At 38.7% G+C, this 25,008-nt stretch overlaps 3 protein-coding genes across 6 annotated transcripts in view; all 3 read left to right on the top strand.

Moving 5' to 3' along the window:
* The window catches only part of LOC133531332 (uncharacterized), a 44,233-nt gene extending 40,535 nt beyond the window's left edge, over window positions 1–3,698 (top strand). For all 3 annotated transcript variants that reach the window (XM_061869474.1, XM_061869473.1, XM_061869472.1), the window contains 2 exons: window positions 2,564–2,654; window positions 3,365–3,698. In XM_061869474.1, the coding sequence (XP_061725458.1) occupies window positions 2,564–2,654; window positions 3,365–3,537 (264 nt within the window). In that variant the 3' untranslated portion in view covers window positions 3,538–3,698. The remainder of the gene's footprint in view (window positions 1–2,563; window positions 2,655–3,364) is intronic.
* Window positions 3,699–10,112: 6,414 nt separating this feature from the next.
* LOC133531322 (cilia- and flagella-associated protein 91-like) overlaps window positions 10,113–25,008 on the top strand; it is a 72,609-nt gene continuing 57,713 nt past the window's right edge. The window contains exons 1-3 of one of the 2 annotated variants that reach the window (XM_061869458.1): window positions 10,113–10,383; window positions 12,310–12,386; window positions 15,447–15,510. In XM_061869458.1, the coding sequence (XP_061725442.1) occupies window positions 10,314–10,383; window positions 12,310–12,386; window positions 15,447–15,510 (211 nt within the window). In that variant the 5' untranslated portion in view covers window positions 10,113–10,313. Of the gene's footprint in view, window positions 10,384–12,309; window positions 12,387–15,446; window positions 15,511–19,686; window positions 19,817–25,008 lie in introns of those variants that run through there. The other variant, XM_061869460.1, reaches the window with a different exon arrangement.
* On the top strand, window positions 17,946–19,632 carry LOC133531330 (SCAN domain-containing protein 3-like). The gene has a single exon (XM_061869470.1). The coding sequence runs from the start codon at window positions 17,961–17,963 to the stop codon at window positions 19,617–19,619; it is 1,659 nt and encodes a 552-aa protein (XP_061725454.1). The 5' UTR covers window positions 17,946–17,960; the 3' UTR covers window positions 19,620–19,632.

Genomic DNA, 25,008 nt, shown 5'->3' with positions numbered 1-25,008 from the left:
AATGTGGTGGATTTGTGAGCTATAATTATATACCACACATAACGCTTATCTCGTCGTATCTATAATGAATTGGGGCCTAAAAGAGAATCGTATTCCAATTTTTTGAAACGCTTGTATTACTTTCTATATTAACTAAAAGTTGCCTTAAAATTCAGTTTTTATACTAAAAACGGCTTTAAATATGTTAAATTAACAAAATATATTTTGACAGATGCTTTCGCGCCCAAGACGCTCTTTGAAAATTGTTGACGTCACAGTTTATGGTTTGACACATAACTACATACATACGTAGAAGATACGAACTGTCAACTGATATTTGTCATTTGTTGTTAATCGCCTAACTGTCAACAGTGTCAATCCGAGAGTTGTGACGTCATCAGAATCTTCAATGACGTTTCGAGTTTGGTCACGTGATGTGTACCAAAAGTTATTTTAAATTCAATTTTTATAAAAATATGGTCATTACAGGTCCCCTAAAAGCAGTTTAACATGTTCTTATAATCCAAAAGAATTTATTGGGATACAATTATGCCCTAAGATTTGTAGATGGAAACAACCCTATTGCGTTGCACAAATGTGGGCACCCGCCAAACATGATTTTGGGTGTGTCATACTCAGGGCTAATACAGATTCATTTCTGTGAAAAAAGTGTGAAAACCGGAAACTGGAAACCGTTCTCGAACCAATAGTGAAGCACTTAAGCCACACTCTATTTCAAAACCAGCCATGGATCTTTGAACAGGACTCAGCTCCTGCACATAAGGCAAAAACAACTCAAGCCTGGTTTCGAAGGAACAAAATTGACTTTATTGCCCACGAAGACTGGCCGTCCTCCAGCCCGGACCTTAAGCCCCTGGATTATGCCATATAGCAGGTTATTGAGGAGAAAGCCTGTGCTAAACCCCACACAAATCTTAACTCCCTCAAGCGGGCCATAGTTAAGACAGTGACGGAATTAGACATGACAATCGTGCGTGCCGCTATTGATGACTGGCCTCGTCGTTTGAGGGCCTGTGTCAAAGCCAGAGGAGGCGATTTTGAATGATATTGTCATATGTAATTCCTGATTTTGTGTACTTCATTTTAATATATACTTTTTTAAACTTTCGTTGGTATATTTTATGTAGATAAAGATTATTGCAGTAACAGAATGTAATAACCAACTAGGTAGAAAATAAATTGGATATGATGTGATCCGTTGAATGAAATTGACAATAAATAAAATAAATAAATAATTTTCTATCTCTAGGCATTGTGTGAAACTTCTAGTTGTGTCAAAATATCGGGAAATCAATAATATAAACAAACATGGTAAATATCTCATTTCTTTTTATAATGGTTATAAATAGAAGGCCATGCAATTTTGTAACTCACTGTAATTTAATTAAATGTATCGTAAAAAAATGTTTTAATTCTACTGTAAAATAGTACCTACTTTTTTAAAGGCTGGGCAGTAAGGGATTGCTTTAATTTTAGAACAAAACAGCGTTTTTTTTGAAAAAAAATACCGGAAAATCTGACTTACAAATTTAGACTTTCTTAGGTTCATTCTAATTAGAATCTTCTCCACCCTAGCATTAAAAAAAGATATCCTAAAATATCCATACCATTACGTCACATTTTAGTGTGAAAGAAATTACAATGTAAAACTAAAATTTCAATACAAATTTTCGGGTTTTTTTTAGCACGAGGATTGATTATGCTAGTGATTCTGAGTTGGAAGAACCCAAAAATATCATGATGTGTGAGAATCAGATTTTTAATATTTTCATGGAAAACGCTGATATTTCTCATAAAATAATTTAATAATAATAGGTACTTCATAATACTGATAACAAAAAATTTTCTAACTAGTCTCGAACCCACATCCTCTTGCATGTATTTCCACGTACATACCGCAACGCCATTGAAGCTTACTCACGCTGTGCCAAATTGTCTACTACATGGATCCCAGTAAGACTGTTTCAATGTGTGAGTGATACTTAGAAATAGAGTCAAGAAACATTCTGTCGACATTAAGGGGTAGTTTTTGTACAATGAAGTGTTCAATGTTTGTTGTAATAGTTCAATATTTATTTAAAGAGTGCGCTAAATATAATTTACAGTATAGAAATACCAAGACTACTCCACAAAAAAATTAAAACTCAAAATTTGCAATTGTGGCGCCATCTAGTGAGGTTTAAGCTTTGGGTAACCTAGTCGAACCACCTTAACACGCTTTTATTAGGTCGACCTGTATGTAACTATGTAATGGAATGTAAGGTCATGTCACGTCATGAAAATTGGCAGCTGTATGTAGTTCTGATGACAATACAATAATATGGTACTGTCGAACTGATCTGATGATGGAGCCGGAAGATATGAACTGGAACTTCATGATGGAACATCGTATCATAGCTGTGTTTGGATTTGTTAGAACTTTGACCACGATTAGGTTTCAAGGTCTGATGATGAAGCCGGAAGATAGGCATTGGCATTCCATGATGGAATATCGTATCATAGTCGTGTGTGCACTTGTAAGAAAGGTCACTTAGTTTTTTTTTAAACTATTAATTATTTATAGGTTATGCCATCTTCAGACTCGGATGATATGGACGATTGGTTCACATTGGACATCCGTGCCGAGCGCGCGGGCGACTACTTGCCTTGGCTGGGTGAGTAACTGGCTTTAGGTCCACCGTTCTGAGGTTGGCAAGGAGTTATTAGGTTGCGTTTCCACCAGCGATGTGCGAGTATGAGTAGCGAGGGATGTGTTTTTTTATGGAGGATAGGCAGGCGTTTGACCACGATCACACCTGATGGTAAGTGATGATGCGGTCTACAATGGAGCACGCTTACCTATGAGATACCTATTTACTCTAGCCTTGAAGAGATCCAGATTGTACTCATGCGGAAACACAGACTCGGGCAGGGCATTCCACTCCTTGGCAGTTCGCATAAGGAATGTTGAAGCGAAACGCTTCGTACGTATTTGTGAAATACCTACCATGAAGCGAATTGATTGTTAAAAACCAAAAGCTACATTTCATTTACCTATCCTGGCTCAGCGCAGCTCTAGTGGACAATATTCTATTAGTAATATGGTTCATTATGGCTATATGAACTTATGTTAGTAGGTAATTAGTGACTTTTTGCTAGTCACCTGACGATATGGAAACCCAAACCCAAAATGAGAAAGACGTCAAGGATAAAATAAAATAGTATCGCTTTCATATGCGCTAGCAACTGATAAGTTTGAAGTCGGTGCCAAGCCAAACAGTTACAAACGTATGGAAAAAGAAAGCTTACGGCAATATCCGTCTTTTGTAGGTACGAAAAGTTTGTTATTGTATTATAAATAAAAAATCTTGCTTACGCCTCACAGGTGACAAAGCGCACAAACTCCTAACCGAAGAGAAGCACCGCGTGTCGTCTCGCCTCGCCGCCCTGCGCCAGAGCATGACAGCACTACAGAGCAGCGGCCGCGTGCAAAACGACCAGATCAAGGTCGCCACCGAGGCGCTACATGAACTCGATGCTATGTTAGCTGCCGCTTGATTTATGTGAGCCTGGTACTTCGATAGTAAAATGTGTCTTGTTAACTTGGTTTTGCGACTCAATTTGCTGTATAAAAAATACTTTGTTCAATATGATATCAGCTGTTTATTGTACTACTACATTACTGGTACTTCGATAGTAAAATGTTTCTTTTTAACTTAGGTTTGGTGACTCAATTTGCTGTCTACTGTTGTCTACTTATTCAATACGATATCAGCTGACTGCATATGTTTTATTCCTCTCAGCTACTACTATTTCAAAAAGCGCCCAGATCAAGGTCGCCGGAGGCCCTACATGAGCTCGATGCTATGATAGCTGCCGCCTGATTTATGTCAGCCTAGTACTGCGGTAGCGTTAAACAGCCAAAATACACTCATAAGCAATGAAAATCGGTCACATTTAATTGAAATTTCCATATAAAATGACCCTGCTTCGAAGTACATCATCAATCGATGTAGCTTTACTATCAATGAATCTTAGACATACAATTTTAAGATATAAACTAGGTGCAATGTAACGTCAAATACTGCCATCACTCAAAAAAAATGGGTACAGGTTTCCTCAAAATATGTACAAAACTAGTCTAAGTTTTATAACCTAGTCTAAAATATAATAAGTAGTCTACCACGGCCTTAGCAGTGTCCAACTGACATATTCGCTAACTTCTGCGTAACTTCCTTTCTATACATCTCGGTCGCACTGGAAAGTAAGTTACGGTAGCGAATATCTCAGTTTCAAACTAGTGGTTGCCCTATAGGTGTATTGGGGTAATTACGAATACTTCAGAATTTCGGGCAATTAGGATAAACGCGCAAAGATTAACCCTTTGACCGTCAAAGATCCTGACTCATCCATTCCAAGTTGGGGTTTATCTGTCAAATCCTTCGAATAGTGTCCAATGTGGAATGAGCTTCCTGCCGAGGTTTTCCCGTGGGGCTACAGTATGGGGTTCTTCAAAAAAGGAGTGTACAGGTTTTTAAAGGGTCGGTAACGCGCATGTAATGCCTCTGGTGTTGCAGGCGTCCATAGGCTACGGTGACTGCTTACCATCAGGCGGGCCGTATGCTTGTTTGCCACCGTCGTGGTATAATAAAAAAAATCCTTTTTTCGCCTCATTCATTTAATTTTTCCCTTTGAGAGGAAATAATAGTTTTGCGATACTAGCGAAATAACGGTACTTTTTCTATGAAATTCCATTTCGGGAGAAAACGTTTTCATTAACTAAATCTTAACAAATCACTTTGATTTTGATATCGATCGCTTCAGCATATATTCTAGGTTTATAGGTTTTGCTTAAAAAAAATGTTTTGCATAGTTTGAAAATAAGGAAAACCTATAAATCTAGTATTTCATTGTGTCAATAACGTACTAAAAAACATGGAGAATGGAAAATATTTAGAAGTGGAAAAACGTTTTCTCTTTTTGTATGGTCGATCATGTCGTTTTCCTCTTAAGCTTCATCTCAGAGACAGGTATAATATATGCTGGCGACATCTATAAAAACCTTCGACTATGAATTCACCCGATATTCTTAAATGTTCGAAATTACACAATAGGTAAACACTTCCAAAACGCCTCTAACATGTCTAAGGTCAATGCGGCGAAGATCGTCTTATATGTACATATAGGGAGCGTGTAGGGTTTGCAATCCGGATCAGGAATGTATGAAATTATCCGGATCTGGATCCACGTATTCCAATACATTTCATATCTGTCGTCCAAATCCTATACTCGGTATCTTTGGGTATTTAAATAAAAGTAAACAAACAATTTGTACATTTTCGGGTAGTTACAACACTTATTGGTTTATAACCAACCAAATGCAAAACCTAAATCTGTCACCGAACGACCTGACTTTATTTGACATTATTTGATCATGTAATGTTTTCATCTGCCATAAACTGGCTTTAGGAGCAATTTGAGGGTAGATTTTGCTTACTTTTATTGAAATACCTAAAGATACAGGGTATGCATCGAGTCAGGTCGGAGCGTGCATGAACTGTAGACGGCACAGAAGCCCCCTATACATTGGCGCGAAGCATTATGTCTAGTTTCCATTTTTAGATTTAAGCCAGTAGATGGCAGACCCTACTATGTGAAATAGAGCCATCGTAAAGTGTAGGGGGCAGCACCTGCTTAGAAGCGTGAATTGTTTCCGCTTTAGATTCGGGTCACGAGATGGCAGACCCTCTAACACGCACGGTCTCCACACCGTGTTTTTATTTAATTCCGTTAACTTCGGGGTAGGTATGGCTAAGTGCGTTTAAGGAAACTAAATGGCAAAAAATATTTATTTATTTTTATAAAAACTAATTAAATGTTGCATATAGCATTGTTGTAACACGGGCATTACATTTAACTTTTAACAATCGAAAACTGTGACATATCAATGTCATTTCGGACATCGATTATCCGAGATGTTTACGTACGCACTCACGTTTAGTAGCAAAAGTAGCAATCTTGTACAAAACACTCATCAATATGCAAACAGGTTCTAAGGTAAGTGTACACACTTGTAGGGGCCTTATCAGATACAAATAAATTATTGATTATCTCGGAAACGGAGTTAATAGAATACCCATGGCTTTGAGAAGGTTGCTTAATTTAAACTCAGGAGCACCCTTGAAATTAACGGAAATTAACAAAAACACGGTGTATAAGGGAAGACAGCCAGCTAATTCGTCGCTTTTAATCCTTGCGTTTGTACACACTACATATACTAAATATACGGTAGGTCGATAGAGCAGGGGCCCATTTCTCGAACGATATTAGACTAATATTATTAGTCCACCAGTCAAATCATATGGGTTACCATGGCAACACTAGTAATATTAGACTACCGTTCGAGAAAAGGGGCCCCTGGAATGAAGCTCTTCCTTTCTGACTGTCTAAGCGACGTCCGTATACAAATACTACAGCTCTTGCCCTTTGACGGTCTTCCCAACCAAACATTTTATATGCTGGAGCCCATTTCTCGAACGGTATTAGACTAATATTATTAGCCCACGAACCGTCAAATAGTATGGGTTACCATGGCAACGCACTAATAATATTAGTCTAATAAAGTTTGAGAAATGGGCTCCTGGTCTCCTCCACATTGACCTTAGATTGTGAAAGAACTATGGAATATCTAAATTCAAATGTGTTACCGTCAAGTGTAAAAATGTGGCTTTCCACAGAGAAGGGTCCAGCTTCATGTGCAGGACCTTTTTATCAGAATTTCTGTTGGAATATGCAATGGACTGATGGAAAGCCACAAATATGGGTGCACATATCTGACTCAAAAATCTGTCCCATAGAACTATGAGGCATACTTTTGCTTGAGTAAGTTGTATGCACTTATATTATTAAACTTGAATAACTGTACATATATATGAACTTATATAACACTTTTAAGGATTTTAAATATTTGTCAAATATTATATAACAATTTATTTTAAACTTATCTAAACATTATAATACTTGGAGGATTATTCTTCAATTTAAAATCTGTATAATCCCATCCCATTAACTTTTTATTTACTTATGATTGATGCAGGGAGGTTACACTTCGTTTAAAGTTTGTTTATTGATATTCCACGTGTAAACAGCAATAACTTTTTTTATTGTTACTAATAATAATATGTAAGGAATGTGTTAAAAATTCGAAGAATTATAGGAAATCTTGGAAAGAAAAAGAAAGGGAAATATATTTGCCGCCTTTTTAAAAGTTATTAGGGTTCAATTTTGTATACTTTTGACACCTTACGCCTGTTAGAGGGAGATTGGTAGTAGTTGGTGGTAAAATTTTGATCAGAATATTATAAAACTAATATAAGTGCGAAAAATAGAAAATAGTACGATCGACACAAGTTGCAAATTACCTATTCACACGAGTGTCGTACAACGTTTTACAGTACATACGGCCCTTTAAACTTTCGATATAGGCACGGAAAGTCCCCATTCCCGCCCTAGTGCAGGAAAGTAGCACTATATGTACGTTAAAATTGTTTTCTTTACTCTGGCACACCTAGTTTGTCAGTAAGAAAACACGGCAAATTTAAAAAATGTAAGTTTGCAGGGTAGTCTGCCCATAGAAAATTTGAATTTGGCGCCTTTTCTACTGACAATTTGGTTGTGCCAAAGTATAATTACAATGTATTTTTGTTTTAGTGAGTTCCCGATATTTCGACATACTTGCACGTGCCATCTTCACGTAGGGTTGCCATAAGTCATGATTTCCTCTGCTGACTTGTCAGAATTTTTGGTCCTTTGTCAGTATTACAGGGGAAGGGTTTTTTGGAAACCTCGACTAACATTAAGCCCCCTCCAGACTATGCGCGGGAATCGCGGCGCGATTTCGCGGAGTGAACATACCGCGACGTTGACGTAGACTCCACACTCGCACAACTTCACGGCGATTTCGCAGTTTGGTTCGCGGCAAGATGGCGCCGAAGCGTCAGCTGATCGGATTTAGTTTGCGGCAAGGCACTGATTCAAACTGGGAACTGTCAAATTGATTTTTGGTTGATCAAGTTCGCACCAAATATAACCAAGTAGCCGCCATAGGAAGTTATGACAGTTTAACAGATTAACCGACTCGAGTGTGGAGTTTTGCAAGTTCGCGTCGCGTCTTCTTTGACGCGGGCCAAATACCGACAAAAAACGGGGAATAAGGCGCGAAGGCGTGAACAATCTGCGAAATCGACGCCAGGGCCCTCCACACTCGCGTTCGCGGCTTCGCGCCTCGATTCGCGCACGAGTGTGGAAGCTACACAAGGTTGGATTGGGAGGAGGTAAGGGGAGGTTATGTAGTATTTCTTAAAGAGAGTGAGCACGAACGAAACAATTGCCACTCGGACCAATTATAGGTTTAAAAAATAAATATATCACCTAAAAGTTTTCTTGGATAAAAGTGTTTAATAAATTTACTAAAAGATTTAAAAAAAACTTCGAGATATGAATGTTGGAGGAATGATCGTCCAGGAAATGTCAGGATTTTCAGTCTAATGTCCGGACTTTGGTCAGGATATTCGATTTTTTCATATGGTGACCCTAAACTGTGCCGAAATTTCATATAGGGATCTCGCTAATAGTATTTATAATGTACCTAAATGAGATTGTTAGCTTGAAATTCGATCAGAACATTTGTCTGTGTGTAGTAAGCTTGTTCGGTAGATGTGCGCCTGTATTGTGTAAGATGAAATGTTATGGAAAATTATATTTTTGATTCCATTCAACGGTTTGTTTTATTTCACTTTTATCATACCTTTCCTTTACGTATAATCTTATACGTTTAGACGCTTGTATGTATATTTATATATATTTCAGGGATCTTTGAAACGGCCCTAATAATTTCGATGACTTTTTGTGACAGGAGGCAAACGAGCAGACGGATCACCTGATGGTAACCGATTACTGCCGCCCATGGATACCTGCAATATGGTGCTCCTATATGGTGGTTTTTGGGGGCAAAAAATTTATCAACCTAGGTCTTATCTGAGAAAACGCGCATTTTTAGTTTATATGTTTTCCGAGCAAGGCTCGGTCTCCCATATATTAATTATTAACCTGTGACCGCGAGACGTCCACCTGGCGCGCATGGCTACAGCCCCAATCAACCTTATGTGCATTGCCGGCTGCCGCGGCCACTGCTGGAAACCGTCGCGAGCGCAGACTTCTGGCCGAATCCCGCATCGGGACAGGTAGCGCACCAGAAAACTGCGTCGCCAAAATGATACATTTTATTTTTGAGGGAACTCCTTGATTAACACTTTCGACACCGCGTACCCGACACTCGGGCACTCGTAAACTTTACTCAGACGCCGGCGTACCCGGTAGTCGGGCACGAGCTATAAACCTACACGCGACGCCAAAGTACCCGACAGGCGGGCAAGCATTGCATCATCTTCGCTACCTCAGGGCTGCCACTGCCACTAACAGAAAAAGTCTTCTGATCATTATGTACTTGTGTGGTCGAAAAATTGGTACAGTTGATTATTATATTTTATTACTTCTCTTTGTATTTTTATTTACTTAACCTAATGCGATTACAAAATAAAAATTCTTATTAGTTGGTTACGTTAAATTGCATACACGGGTATGTATCAATAGGAGTTAGAATTTTCGTAAATCGTACAACCTAATTTTTGTTTAAGAATATTTAGCAACTATAGGTATACACCTATTTCATGAGTACTCAAAGGCTGTTTTTTGTGAAACAAAATTCGGAGAAAAATAAACCAAGAAATAAACAGATGAGACAGCAGATTTAATTTTATTTACGTAAGTATACGAAAGTTTCTTGGCACAGCCCCGAGCGTCCGCCGCTTGCCCGACTAGACTAGAGTTGCACGTCGTTGCTCGACTAGCGAGTACTGTCGGTTTCTGGGGTATTGTTCGAAATTTTGCCTGGTTGCGAAAGTGTTTGAAAGAAGCTTTTTTGGTTATAACTTCAAATTCATTCAAAAACATGATATCCGCGGCTCCGAGCACGCACATTCGTCTCGCTCACGGTTACGCTCTGTGAGAGTGAAAGAAGAACCCAAACCTAAGGGGCCTTAAGCCTTAATGTACGAAATTCTTCGTGCTTAGCATTCTTATAGACGGTCAATACTTGTAACCTCTTTAGAGAATAGCCTCCTTGACTGGTAACCAAGCAACCAAATTGATTTAACAATCAACTTGACAGATAACACCATGTTTATTTATCTTGTTATCGAATCGCGAACGCTCTACTAAATAGAATACCACGATAAAATAACTTGCAGAACAGAGTACCAGATAACGTTAGGAACATGAGTGAAACGGTGTTCGAGCGGCGAGGCCCGGTCGGCGACAGCATGAGAATACATGATTATTTGTACGGTGAGTCTGAAGTTCTTAACTATACAACATAATACATTTTTTTAGTAAAACCTAAACTAAAATAAAAATTCACCCCTCGGCAAGGTGCCGTAGATGCTGGCAGCATTACCCCGCTGGATTGCAATACTAATGCGCTGTGCGAGGAAGCTGCCAGCCCTACGGTCCCCAGTCGCATCCACAAGCCTCTTTGACAAAGCCCCAAAAAATTTCAGGGCACCGGGACCCCACGGGCCAAGTGTGTTAGTTCTTAACTTAGATGTCAAGATAACTTATTTGTTTTACAAGGGGGCAATGTTGTTGTTTATAATAACATTAATAACCCCTCGTATAGTCGAAATGTCGTTCCAAGTGACCCACGAGCGTGAGCGAGTGGTTCAAAATGTGGAATCTTAAGCGTTACGATTGTTTCAAGGGCTCAAGGTACTTTGGTACCAACTGAAACACAAAATTTGTCTTCACACCAACGCGAGGAAATTACTAACTTTAAAACATTACATGGGAAATCCAAATAAACTAGAAATATTACGATTTAAATTTGTTTTAATCATAACTTAAAAGTCAAATTCTACCTTTTTTTATTAGGAAAAGGAAAGCATTTGACCACAATCTCACCTGATGGTAATTACCGATGCAGTCTATAGTGCTTACCTAAAAGATGTCTATTCACTCTCGATTTAAAAAGATCCAAATTATAGTGTAATAGATTTGCAGGAAGTGAATTCCACTCCATAGCCGTTCGCATGATGAAGCTGGATGCACAATAGCGTTTAGTGCGAATCAGCGGCAGAGTAACGACGTAAGTCCGCGTCTAGTCCCACGGTGGCAGAACGGAGATGAGGAGAGTAGATTATGTAATCCCATCGCACACTCCCCGAAATGTATCCTGTTGAATACCGATAAACAGGCTACCTTTCTACGGTGCTCTAGGCTCTGTAGTCTAGCCTCTACCAATCTCGCATCTCCAATAAGCTTCCTAACGCGTTTGTCTATTGAATCTAAGGCAGCTGATACTTGGCAGATCCATCCCAAAGGTGGCTGCAATACTCGATACACGACCGGACTTGAGCTATGTAAAGCAGAAGAAGCTACCCCGGTGTGAAGTACCGTTTGACCTTAGAAAGGACGCCTAACCGTCTAGCTGCAGATTTAGCCAGAGATTCAATATACGCCCCAAGGCTCAGGTTAGACGAGATACTTGTGCCAAGTAGCTGAAGATGGTTGGATATCGGTACGGATACATCTCGGAAAGTCGAAGTCAGGTTGAAATGAAAGGACTCCGTTTCGCAGAGAACAGACCCGCCTGCGTTTTGGTAGCGTTGACCAGCCAATCTACTTACTTTGATTTAATTTATTATTTTCAAATTACACATTATATGTTTATTCATTATTTAATTTAATTTATTGTAATTGGTATATTGTGTATAACTATAGACTTATTATTATTAAATACATTTTACTTTTTTTGAAGAGTAAAGAGAGCTTTTGCGAGCTAATGTGGTGCGAGCGATATAAGGGCAGGGGCTACCGCGAAAACCGGAATTCGCAAATTGCGGGGATTTTTCCCTTTTACTCCAATGAAGGCGTAATTAGTGACAGAGAAAAATGCCCGCAATTTGCGAACATCGATTTTTACGGCTATAGCCCAGATTACGAAATTTCTGTTCGCGGCTGCAACTTCGTTATTTGTCTGCCTTTATATCGCTCGTTATGCAAGAGCGAGAGGCACAAGGGGCTGCCGCGAATACCGAAGTTCGCAAATTGGGGGCATCTTTCTCTTTTACTTCAATTAAGATGTAATTAGAGTGGCAGAGAAAGATGGCCGCAATTTGCGAACTTCGTTATTCGCGGTAGGCCTTCTGCTATCGATCGTAATGTTCGTATATGCAAGAGCGAGAGGCACAGTGTACTGACGATCACTTGTTGTAGACTCGGCCTTCATCGTGTCGGGCGCTCGAGACTACGCGCGGGCCGCCTTCAAAGCCGCCATGGCGTCTGCACAAATTGTAAGTTTATCATAGAATTATATATAGGTATCATATAAGGCTGTAGACAGGACCAGTGCCGGATTAACCCTTAAGCAAAATAAGCACTTGCTTAGGGCACCACGTCTAGGAGGGGCACCAAAATCGTAGGCAAAAAAAATTGTATTATGAAACTTTTTGTACGTGTACAAGTAGGAAAACGAAAGGACGTAAGACTCGTAAGAGTACTCTTACTCTCATAGTAAGAGCACGTAAGCACGTCTTCAACGTAGGCCTTTGATTCGACCTTATACGCGGAGGGCCTCAAAGCTCATGGCCAAAAAATCTTGCGGTCGGGATCGCCTACCCGTCAGCCGATTTTTCGACATAGGCTACTGATTTTGTAGCGAATTTGCTCTCTTGCACGCCAGATTTGTCGGCCAGGCCGAGCCGCAATCCTGCGACTGAATTGTCAATTTTTTAAGTGTTATAAGGGGCCCCAACCAAACCAAAAGAATCCTATCAAGTCGCGCATTCGAATAAATCCAAAGGCCAAGCAGTACATACAGGTGATTACATAACTTCGATTTCAAGCCACTGTTTTGCAGTTGGTGGGTCTTATGCGGAGCTAGGCTTTCTAGAGGTTCTCTGGATCATTGCCGATAGTTATATTGCCAAATGTCATTTCGCAGCCTATTATTCGCATAATTTCATTTTGCCTAATGATCAAGTAACAACTAACTATTAGCAACTGTATGTTTGGCTAACAACAAATAAATGCTTTTGACTTTTCGACTTTTAACATCAAAAAGACACTTTTTAAAACGTAACGTTTTCTCAAGTCGATCTTCTGCCTCTCTTACTCGGGTGGCAGTAATCGCTTACCATCAGGTGATCCGTCTGCACGTTTGCCTCCTGTATCATAAAAAAAACTTACACTATGGCCATGGATCCAAATCCAAGCTTTCCTCTCTCGCAGCTCGGCCTTCGGCCTCGTCCATACTTCGCCATTGATCAATTTCAAACTCTGCTTTCTTGCAGCTCGACCTTTTGTAACCTCATTCGTAAGCGCCAATCGGATGCTCCGCGCCTTCAGCCTTGTTATAATCTCAGCCATAGACTTTGCCTTTACACATTATTATTTTCGAAAACGGGACTTAATCGCGTTTAATTAAGTTCTAAAATTACCTCCAACGTCAAGATAATGATGTCGACTTTAGCCAGTCTTCTCCGAGACCATGGGGATAACGCCATCCTTAAAACGTCGGAGGTAATTTTAAAACTTAATTATACGTGATTAAGTCTCGTTTCCGTACTCGATAATTTGCTTTTTAAATTTGGCCATTAGTTGAGTCAGAGCCAAGCCCAAAAGCTTAAGAGGTTGAAAAATCCTGCGCGGAGCACGGCCAATGTCTTCGCTTACACTTGGACATCGGTTGGCTCGGCCTTCGGCCTCGCACGGATTCCCGACACGGTCGGATGTTCTGGGCCTCCGGCTTTTTTTACCTTTATTATATATTTATGGCATCGCACGGTCTTCAATAAATTAAATACACTGTTCAAAACTTTCAGGGTACTCTTGGGCAGGTGTATAAGTCATGTTGCCTACACGGGGATTATTTGAGGATTGGAAACCAAAACACGTTTCAATCGCATAGTAAAGCAAGCACAGAATGATAATGATGATATATGTCATATGTATTAGGTAATTTCGGTAATTTCGTTTAAATAGGCGCTTTAATAAAGGTGGCATTCAGATGGCGACTTCAGCAGCATTGCTGTTCCAACTACAACGTTACTGCTGCAGCACTGTCAATATCCATGATAAAATGATGTGACAGGTTGATAATTCTATTTTCAACAATGTGGCATTGAACGTCACTCAATTTACCAAGAAAATTCAATATAATCATGATGACTCTAGGGACAGGGGGCACCATGGTCTAGAAATGCTTAGGGCACCAAAACATCTTAATCCGGCACTGGACAGGACGCAAGCGGCGCACAACGCGGCTAGCGGCAATTCAAGGCCGTTCAAACATTGACGGCCTCCTAGGCTAATCGGTAGTGAGCATGGGCGTTGGCAGCAGGCAGCAGCAGCAGGCGCACCAGTGGCAGCAGGGGGGGGGGGGGGGGGACGGTTTTAAACAGATTTTCAGAAAAATGATATCATTGCTTATATCTTGTAGATTCTTTTTTTTCTGCTCAAAAAGCAGCAAATTCACATTCAAGCGCATGTTGCGCAAGTATTTCCTTGACAACCTTTCTTCTTCATCAACTTAATGATTCACACTTGGTATAATTATGTATGTATTAATATGTGACGATCCACGGTAAAAGGTACCTTATGGCGGTTGGCGCTTACGCTGTTATTTTCGACGCTCCAATACTAATGCCATGCTATGCAACGTAAGCGCCAACCGCCATAAGGTACCTTTTACCGTGGATCGTCACATATATGTATGTTTATTTGTATTAAGTATATGTGTACGTTTATCAATATATAATATAGTTTATATTCATACATAGTCTCGGTTACAAATTCATTTACTTTAAAAGACACTGCACCTACTTAATCTTTCTGGTAGAGAATGCCTTAAGGCATTAAGTCCGCCATTTGTACCTTCATGTATTGTGCAATAAAGATTAAATAAATAAATAAATAAAATTGACATATATCTATCTATCTAAAGACGACCCCTACGGGCAGTAAGAATGGGGCCAGTACAGCGGTGTCACGCACACGAATTCGAGCCAATCGCTCAGCGTAACGCCACAACGCGATTTGTTGATGAGATGGAATCACGCGCGGGATTGGTCGCAACTAGTTGCGTTCGGCGGCACGATTCGCTCGAATTCGTGAGTGACACCGCTGTATTGGCCCCATTCTTACTGCCCGTATATAGGGGTCGTCTTTAGATATATATGTCAATTTTATTTATTTCTTTAGGACTATTCTTAGCGCCCGCCCGTAGGCCCGGTCCTTGGATATATGTCAATGTCAAAAAGTGTCATATTTAATATAAAAAATGGTTCAGAGTACTTAGTTTTACGTTATTTTGCGGGAGGAGGAGCTTTAATTAATTTAATTATTTTTCACAGAATATACAGCCGCTGTACAAGACCATGTTTTCGGAGCTGAAAACAGCGCCCAGCGCACAAGTCGGTGAGTACAGAAATTAATTTTAAATACCTACATTAATAGGACTTTAAGATCCGCTTAATAGGTGTCCAATCACGGTCTTGCAATAAGTATCATCAATACAATCATCATATCAGCCTTTTATCGCCCACTGCTGAGCATAGGCCTCTCTTCTAGTACGCCACTTATCCCGGTCCCGAGCCAATCTCATCCAGAAGTGACCCGCAGTCTTCCGAATGTTGTCCACCCAACGAGCCAACGGACGCCAGGCACTCCTTTCGTCTGAAAGCGGCCACCATTCCGTTAGCATTTTGGTCCACCTGCCATCACTCTGCCCGGCAACATGTCCCGCCCAGTTCCATTTGAATTTGGTAATGACGTGTCCGACGTCTTGCACCTTGGTGCGACGATCAATACAATAAGTAATAATAAGTTGCATCGGTATTGTTTTTGGTTTCTGACCTGACTAACCCAAACATGTGTTGACCATCGTTATCGGTCTATCAGTTGCATTTTAAACGGCCTCCTGTCAACAACGCTTTCCTTAAGACACGTCAATTGAACGTTCAGTCACTATGCCAGCAAACTTAAGTGGATTGGAGAGGAGTAAAATTGTGGTCATGTGGGAGCAAGGTTACAAGAAAGCACAAACAGCAAGGGAGTTACACCTCACGGTAAGTTAATAAACTCCATTACAATAATAATAAATATTATACGGCATTATACGGCATTATTACACAAATTGACTAAGTCCCACAGTAAGCTCAATAAGGCTTGTGTTGAGGGTACTTAGTTTAGACAACGATACATATAATATATAAATATTTATAAATACTTAAATACATAGAAAACACCCATGACTCAGGAACAAATATCCATGCTCATCACACGAATAAATGCCCTTACCAGGATTTGAACCCGGGACCATCAGCTTCGTAGGCAGGGTCACTACCCACTAGGCCAAACCGGTCGTCAAATATAATAGTTATTTATTATACCTACACGGGAGCAAAGTATTTGCTCCCTCGCAACGCTCTAGATTTCCATCAATTCCATGAATGATCCCATCCACTTTTGAACCACTCGCTACTCTCGTGGCTCATTTTTGGCATCTTTCGCTTGCTTGGGCCTCATTAAAAGCGCGAGACGTTGAACAAACTTTGCTGCCGAGTGTAATACAACATTTTTCACCACAACAAACTCTTACCGATACCCCGAACCCCGAAGTGAACGGAATTCAATAAAAACACGGTATATACTGTAAAACGTTGTACGATATATGGGCGAATAGGTAATTCGCAGCTCGTATCGTTTTAAAACACTCCCTTCGAGCGTGTTTTAATTTATTGCAACTCGTTGCAAATTTCACATTTTTCACACTTGTATCGTAATATACTAATTACAGTACATATGGTGCTACTTTTCCGCACTAGTGCGTAAATTAGCACATTATGTAACTATGTATGTCGAAAATTTAAAGGGTCATATGTACTGTAAAACGTTGTATGATACATGTGCGGATAGGTAATTCGCAACTCGTGTCGATTTAAGACACTCCCTTCGGTCGTGTTTTAATTTATCGCCACTCGTTACGAATTTCCTATTTTTCCCACTTGTATCGTAAATAACTATTACAGTACATATGGTGGTACTTTACCGCACTAGTGCGAAAATTAGCATATTACGTTACTATGTCGAACATTTAAAGGGCCATATGTACTGTAAAACGTTGTACGATACATGTGCGAATAGGTAATTCGCAACTCGTGTCGATTTAAAACACTCCCTTCGGTCGTGTTTTAATTTATCGCCACTCGTTTCGAATTTCCTTTTTTCGCACTTGTATCGTAATGTACTATTAAGCAATTCAATAACAATTTAATAAAGGAAATGCATTTATAAGTTTTATAACACGGCAACAAACGTCCGAATATTAGTATTTTATACAATCTTCAAATTAAATCGTGGTACCTAACTTACACATTTTCTTGCACTTATTGTATGTGTATTATTATGTGTATTATCATGATTCTCTTCTTAATTGTATTTTATAAGAACAAGTACCTATTTGTTTATTAAATTATTGAATTACTAAATCTGTAGAGCACCTAGGTTCACAAGTGAATCAACGTAACTGCTTGCCTATTGCTTGCTTTAGATGAACGAGTATTTCAACAATACTTGTTTATCGCGCAATGGAATAAAAACGTTTACAACGAACACGATCACAATCAAGTACATAATGGCCTTAGTAATAACCGACCTACTCGCCTTGTTTCGTCATCCACGTTCCTCATGGCCGCGCCCGCGCGCCGTCGCCTTCGCGTAACGGCACCGTGAATGAATGTTATCTGTCTCGTTCACTCTAGGTGCTTAAAATATGGTCATCACGTCTTGTCAATGCGAAGCGCTCACTGCGCGATACTCGCATTCCGTCAGTGTGATCCAAGTCAGTGCCGCGCGCTCCACGCAAAATGGCGGACGTTCCATTATCAGACGATGCGTTATCAAAAGCCAGTAAATGTTTCAACTACAACGAAGCGAAAAAAAGATACTTGGAACAAGTAAAAATGTATTACGCGAACAAGAAGTTACCTGTAATAACACCGTTTACACGGGAGGTCGTGGATAGAATAAAAATGCTTATAAAAGAGATGCAGTTTTTGAAGTCAGTCGGATATCCTTCGGAGCATGTGAAGTATAAAGTTGCACAAAAATACGAAGTTATTGAACAAAATGGCGAGGAATTATTGATTTGTAAAAGATTTCTACCGGATGATCCTATAGTTCAAATTGTGCCAGCGGAAGACTGTTTCGATATTTTGGTTAAAGCTCATTTACAGACTAAGCACGGGGGAAAAGCGAAAATGTTGAACACAATAAAGAGAGGCAAATATGTCGTGCCACAGACTAGCATCGACTTTTTATTAGTCGTTTGTCAAGTTTGCAACTTCAGGGGTAGATCAAAAAGACGAGCTGATGAAAGGATACCTCACGTATTTCATTCTAGAGGTCAAGTAAGTTTAGTAGACATGAGTGACGCGCCAGATAATCAATTTAAACATATTTTGTGTTATGTAGACAGGTTCACAAGTTTCATGCTTTTGCGACCGCTCATGACAGACACTGTGCAAGAGACAGCCATGGAATTACTGAAGATATTCTTCGATTTTGGACCACCAGAAAAATTAGAGACGTACAAGAGACCCTTCTTCAACCAAGTAATGAGCATAATAAACACTGCACACAGTGAATTTAATATAAGTCTGGTGTTGCCAGTGAAAATGCCTGATATAACTCCGTTACGAGTAAAAGAAATGCTTCGAAAATGGCAAACTGAGACTGGTAGCAGCAATTGGGCCATGGGATGTTACATGGTTCAATGGAATAATAACTCTGAAATGAATATCAATAAACCATCGCCATATTTTTCAGTATTTAAACGTTCTTTGGTTGGAATAGGTAAAAAAGGTAAAAGAGAACAAGGAAAAGAGAAGCCTGAAGAAAATAGGTTAAACAACGAAAGTGCTACTGCCAGTACTTCTCGTCTAGCTTCTGGGGATGATAATAGTCAATCAAGCTCTTCCACAATACTAGACGGTGACGGTGAAGAAGTTATTATGCAACAAGAGAATGGCCTCAGCGAAGATGATGAAGATTGTTTAATAACGATAACCGAGGCCCCTAACGAATCTGTATCAAGTGTACCCTTATCGAATAAAGAACCTAATTATATACCTAATATCCTTAAAAAGAAGCATATGGAAGATAGTAGTAATGGACACATAGTTAATGTGAATGAGCCGTTGCTCGTTTTATCACCATTTAAAAATGTAGCGAACGCGAAAAACAATAATATTCTAAAAGAGCAGAAGCAAGATGAATGCAAAGATTCGCCAAAACCTTCGAACAAAAGGTGTCATGTTTGTAAAACTGAAATAAAGAACGCCTACATATGTACCAAATGCGATAGGAATGTGCACTTATTTTGTTCTGATAGATTATTACAACCTAACACTTCCCCAGAAGTTAAAAGTGTAACGTGTACCTCCTGTGCCCTCACAAATAAGAGGAATGAAACGACGAAACGGAAACGCGAAGAGACTAATAATATTATAACTATTACAGATTGAAATATTCACAATTTAAATTGACGTCCAAAAAAGCACAAACATGAAAGAGTGATTGTTTTTTTTTGTATTTTTGTATCTACCTACGAATGAAAATGAATGCTTTCGTCCTACCTACATTCCTTAATTTTTGATAGTGAAACAATATAAAAATGGACACCCTACTTTAAAACATGCTACGTGCGAAGTGCATGGTGGGGGTAAGTAAAGCGATCGCAGCGCATGCGGTGATGAAAATTGGAACTAACCGTAGTTATCATCTTTATAGACTAAAGGAAAATTAACCACAAGTCTCCTTCACGATTTTCGTAGACATCTCTTCTAAATACCTAAAACTGCTATGGATGTGTTCCCCGTTAAGTCCAGAATACGAATTGACTGGTTTTAGTTTATGGAGGTGGGGACGGGTCGATAAAAAGGGGGGGGGGGGACAGATGGCGGCCAACCATCATTGATATTTGTTCACATCTTGAGTGCTATGGGACCGATCGGTTCGTGTGAGGTGTGGTTCGAGAGATAATTAAACGTACTATTATTGTTTCTTAACAACCGTAGTCATAACTGTAGTCGTTTACAAAATATACGATTTTTTACCATGCATGGATGGCATAAGTACTGATAAAACATGCTTCTAACTCAATAAATTGTAAATTTACCGCAATTAATGTTATTACAAAATATACGTAAAATTTCATTAGCTTTCCAAATATATAAGTTTTATTGGTGTATGATATTATATAACCAAGTAATGATGAATTTTGTTCAGCATGGGTCACTACGCACCGTTACATAAATGGCGGCCGACCGTCGTCGACCTTTCGTTATTTCTCGTGTTCTATTTTACTGATCAATTCGTGTGATATGTTCATATGTTGTTTGAAAGATCTTTAAACGTACTATTATTGTTTATTAACAACCTTAGTCATAACCATAATAGTCGTTTACAAAACATTTCACAACGTGTGATTTTTACTGTGCATGGATAGCATAAGTACTGATAAAACATGCTTCTAACTCAATAAATTATAATTTAACCGCAATAAAGTTTACTACAAAATATACGGAATATTTTATAATATTTCCAAAAACATAAGTTTTATTGCAGTATAGTGTTACATAACCAAGTAATAATCAATTTTGTTAACATGGGCACTGCGCACCTTCATATAAATGGCACCCAGCTATCGTTGGTTTTTTCATTATTGTTCAAATTCTATTTTACTGATCAATTCGTGATGGATACCATTTGCAAGCATATTAAATGTAATCATGATACCCGGTTATTTGATATCTGAGGCATAAAATGAACCACTTTGAAAATGTTAAAGAAAATGTTACATTTTTACCTAAAAGGTTTGCTTAGTGACCGATAATTTGAGAAAGAGTTAATATAGTAAATATAGGGTGAAAATTTTCTGAATAAAAATGTATTATTAGAGTTCTATAATTACCTTTAGATTTTGTTACCATACACCTATAAACATATATGCCAGGATTCATTTCGTCAAGCAAGTACAAATGGCGCGGCGGGTGTCTCGGTAGACCAGCAGCATTCTATTATTGTTTGACAGTACATTTATACTGTTCTCAAATGTGAGGTGCTGTTATAGCATATCGTTAAAAATAGTGATTTTTTAGAGTACATTTAGTAATGGAAGCCAGCAGCGAAATAATTATTATTGTTTGACAGTACATTTATACTGTTCTCAAATGTGAGGTGCTGTTATAGCATATCGTTAAAAATAGTGATTTTTTAGAGTACATTTAGTAATGGAAGCCAGCAGCGAAATAATTTGGTTTCGATGATGGTGCCGCCCTTCCACACTCCGACCGACAGACTGACTTCTGAACTTTATCATTATCATAGTTAATTTTTTTGTATCCGACATTTATTTATTTAATTTCTACTATTATAATCTGTATTGTATTTGCTGAATAAATGTTTTTCTCTTTATTAATCAATATTTTTGTTTTTTATCACCAGTGATCGGTTATTTGGATTCTCCCTCGCGGGATATCATGTAGAAAAGTTAATATAGATACGACAGTTTCCCGCGATACCGAACAAACCGTACAAAAATAAAACAATTTAAATTATCTCTAAGGAATTTTTAACTCTTGCATGATACGGCAAAGTTAAGACAAAAACTTCTATTCTTTTCCTAATCTCAACATTTTATTTAAAGCAAAATATATTAAAACCTCCACAAAGTATTAGCTTATATCTCTGTCATGATGGAAAAAATACCTACTTCAAAATCTTGACATTGACATTTCATTATTTTCTCTGGATTTCAGTTCTAATTATTTTTTGTGAGCAATGAAACCATTTGACATTGTGGACATTGTTTTTCTCAAACTACCTCTCAGTTGAAAGAAGTGTAATTCACTTTTTGATAACGAATTCATTTATTCAAACAATTAACCCGAAGTAACCATATATTAGCTGATAGACACGCGTACTTACTCGCCGAACTTTTATCCAAACGGTACAAAATGTGCCGCTTTGGAGGCAGCAAATGAGCTGTCAGTGTAAACACTTGTGCTCATTTGTTCGATTTAGACAAAAGAACGGTGAGTAAGTACTCGTCTATCAGCTACTTAGATGTTTTAAAGTGTAATAAAATAAACACATTGTATTTTTTTGCCTTTTCTAACAACATAAAGCCTGGATTCCCGGGCATATCCATACTAACATAATGATTGAGGTCGTTCACCCTATGTCGAATCCAAAAAACCGATCACTGTTTATCACAGGTAATTTATGTTTTCACAAATAGTCCTAGTTTCATAACTTCGTTAAGCTTGTAGCTTCATGATTGCGAGACGACTGCACATAAAGTACTGAATATATGTGTCCTGTGTCCTTATTTGACTCACGTCTTCACATAAAACGTTTTCGAACCCACTCCGTAGTTATTAATTTAAAATCACCTTCAAAATCTAACGCTTGTGATAGTGATATTTGTCGTCGTACGCTTCAGGGTGCCAAATAAGTGACTACTAACTATTTGTTTAGGTAGTAGTATAGGTTCATAAAGATGATACTTTAGCTTTAGATGGTATATTTGCATTTATGGTCAACATTTGGAACAATCTACAAGGAAATTTTTTATTACTTTACTTTTTGCCACTTGGTTGCAGATGTTTCCATTTTGGATTATTAATCGTAGGTAAGCTTACTCTGTGACAGCCAGAGCCTGTAGGCTAAGACTATGTAGCTATTCGAGAGCCGTTCTACGTCTTTAGGTAATAAATAGGTGCTAAGGGTCGCCTAATTGTTTGTTGGGATTTATATGACGGTGCGCAGCGACTCATACTGAACAACATTCATCATTAATTGGTTCTGTAATATCATATACAAAAAAAAAAATTTTATTTGGGAAGCTCATAAAATTTCCCGTATATTTTGTAATAACATTAATTGCGGTAAAGTAATAGTTTATTGAGTTAGAAGCATGTTTTATCAGTACTTATGCCATCCATGCACTGTAAAAAATCATATATTTTCAAATATTTTGTAAACGACTACGGTTATTAAAAAAACAATAATTATAGTACGTATAATTATCTTTCAAACGACACCTCACACGAACCAATCGGTCCCATAGGACTCAAGATGTGAATAAATATCAATGATATTCCGGCGCCATCTCTCCCCCCGCTTTTTTCGACCCCCCCCCCCCCCCCTCCATAAACTAAAACCGGTCAATTCGAATTCTGGAGACAACGAGAAACACATCCATACTAGTTTTAGGTATTTAGAAGAGTTATCGACGACTTTTCTTAAAATATATAGGCCGGTTTACTCCAGACTATTAACATTTCATACAAGTTATATGGCTCGAAACGGAACTTAATTTACGATTACTCCTGACATATTCATTTAAATTGTACGGTGTAAGGGACCATTGTAATCTATATGATGTATGAAATGCTTAATATAAGTAACGTATTTAATTTTTTGAAAATTATTAATACTGTATCTGTGTAAATAGCTTTGCAAATGCCACAGGTTATGTGATCATTTTCTAGAAGTTAAGAATGGGTATAGTAATAGTAAGTTTAAAAGATAGACATTAAACATCGCGGCCTTTTTTGTAGACCCAAAAAAAATTGAAAAAGAGAACTCCACCATACTGGTCCTACGCCAGCGTGAATTTTTCCGACTACATCGTCATATTTCAACCAATTTAGACAAAACCTTAACAAGTTTTTTATCTAAGTAAACCTTCCTCAAGAATCACTCTAATGATAAGGGCCCTCCACACTCGTGCGCGAAGCCGCGAACGCGAGTGTGGAGGGCCCTTGCGTCGATTTCGCAGATTGTTCACGCCTTCGCGCCTTATTCCCCGTTTTTTGTCGGTATTTGGCCCGCGTCAAAGGAGACGCGAAGCGCGAACTTGCAAGACTCCACACTCGCAATCGCTTCGCGCCACGATTCGCTCACGGGTCGGTTAATCCGATAAACTGTCATAACCTACTATGGCGGCTACTTGGTTATATTCGGTGCGAATAGGTGCGAACTTGATCAACCAGAAATCAATTTGACAGTTCCCAGTTTGAATCAGTGCCTTGCCGCAAACTAAATCAGATCAGCTGACGCTTCGGCACCATCTTGCCGCGAACCAAACTGCGAAATCGCCGTGAAGTTGTGCGAGTGTAGAGTCTACGTCAACGTCGCGGTATGTTCGCTCCGCGAAGCTGCGCCGCGATTCGCGCGCATAGTCTGGAGGGGGCTATAGATGAAAGTCGTATGAAAATCCGTTCAGTAATTTTTACTTTTGGAGTATTTTTTTATAAGATGTAGTGAATTGACATTTTCCCCCAGATTTACGGATGCTAGGGTGCGTGACACTTGACAGTCGTGCACAGTATAGCGAATAGCTCAAACGGATTATTAGGCAGCGTTTCCGAATAAAGCTCCTAGCCAGCGTGTTTTTTTCCGACAACATCGTCTTCAACCAATTTACACAAAACCTTAACAATTTTTATACCTGAACCTTCCTCAAGAATCACTCTATTGATATTTTATTTTATTTTATTTTATTTTGATAGGTACAATAACACAATGCAGGCAACAACATTTTAAAATATTCCATATATAAGTATCTTATACACTACCCACACCACGATTACAATTGTACACAACACAACCACGGAACAATTATTAAGCTAAATACAATTTTTCACTATAAAATCTTGTTATTAAAGGCAGTAAAGAATATAGTAAAATATAACAAACTGTTACGATAAGATATTTACTTACAATTTTGGGACAGCAAAACATTTTGAACTTAGGTAAAGACACGTTCAAAATATCTAAATCAATATCTAAATTATTATATACACGACACATTCTAAAGACAGGCGCATTATTGGATACATTGTT

The sequence above is a fragment of the Cydia pomonella genome, chromosome 25 (assembly GCF_033807575.1).
Source record: "Cydia pomonella isolate Wapato2018A chromosome 25, ilCydPomo1, whole genome shotgun sequence".
NCBI classification, from domain to species: Eukaryota; Metazoa; Arthropoda; class Insecta; order Lepidoptera; family Tortricidae; genus Cydia; species Cydia pomonella.
The sequence above is the reverse complement of the archived record's forward strand: the minus strand, read 5'-3'. Positions and strand labels throughout refer to the sequence as shown.

Bases quoted from the DNA above. Each gene is read 5' to 3' on its own strand.
- LOC133531330 (XM_061869470.1), top strand. From the start codon at position 17,961: ATGGCGGACGTTCCATTATCAGACGATGCGTTATCAAAAGCCAGTAAA.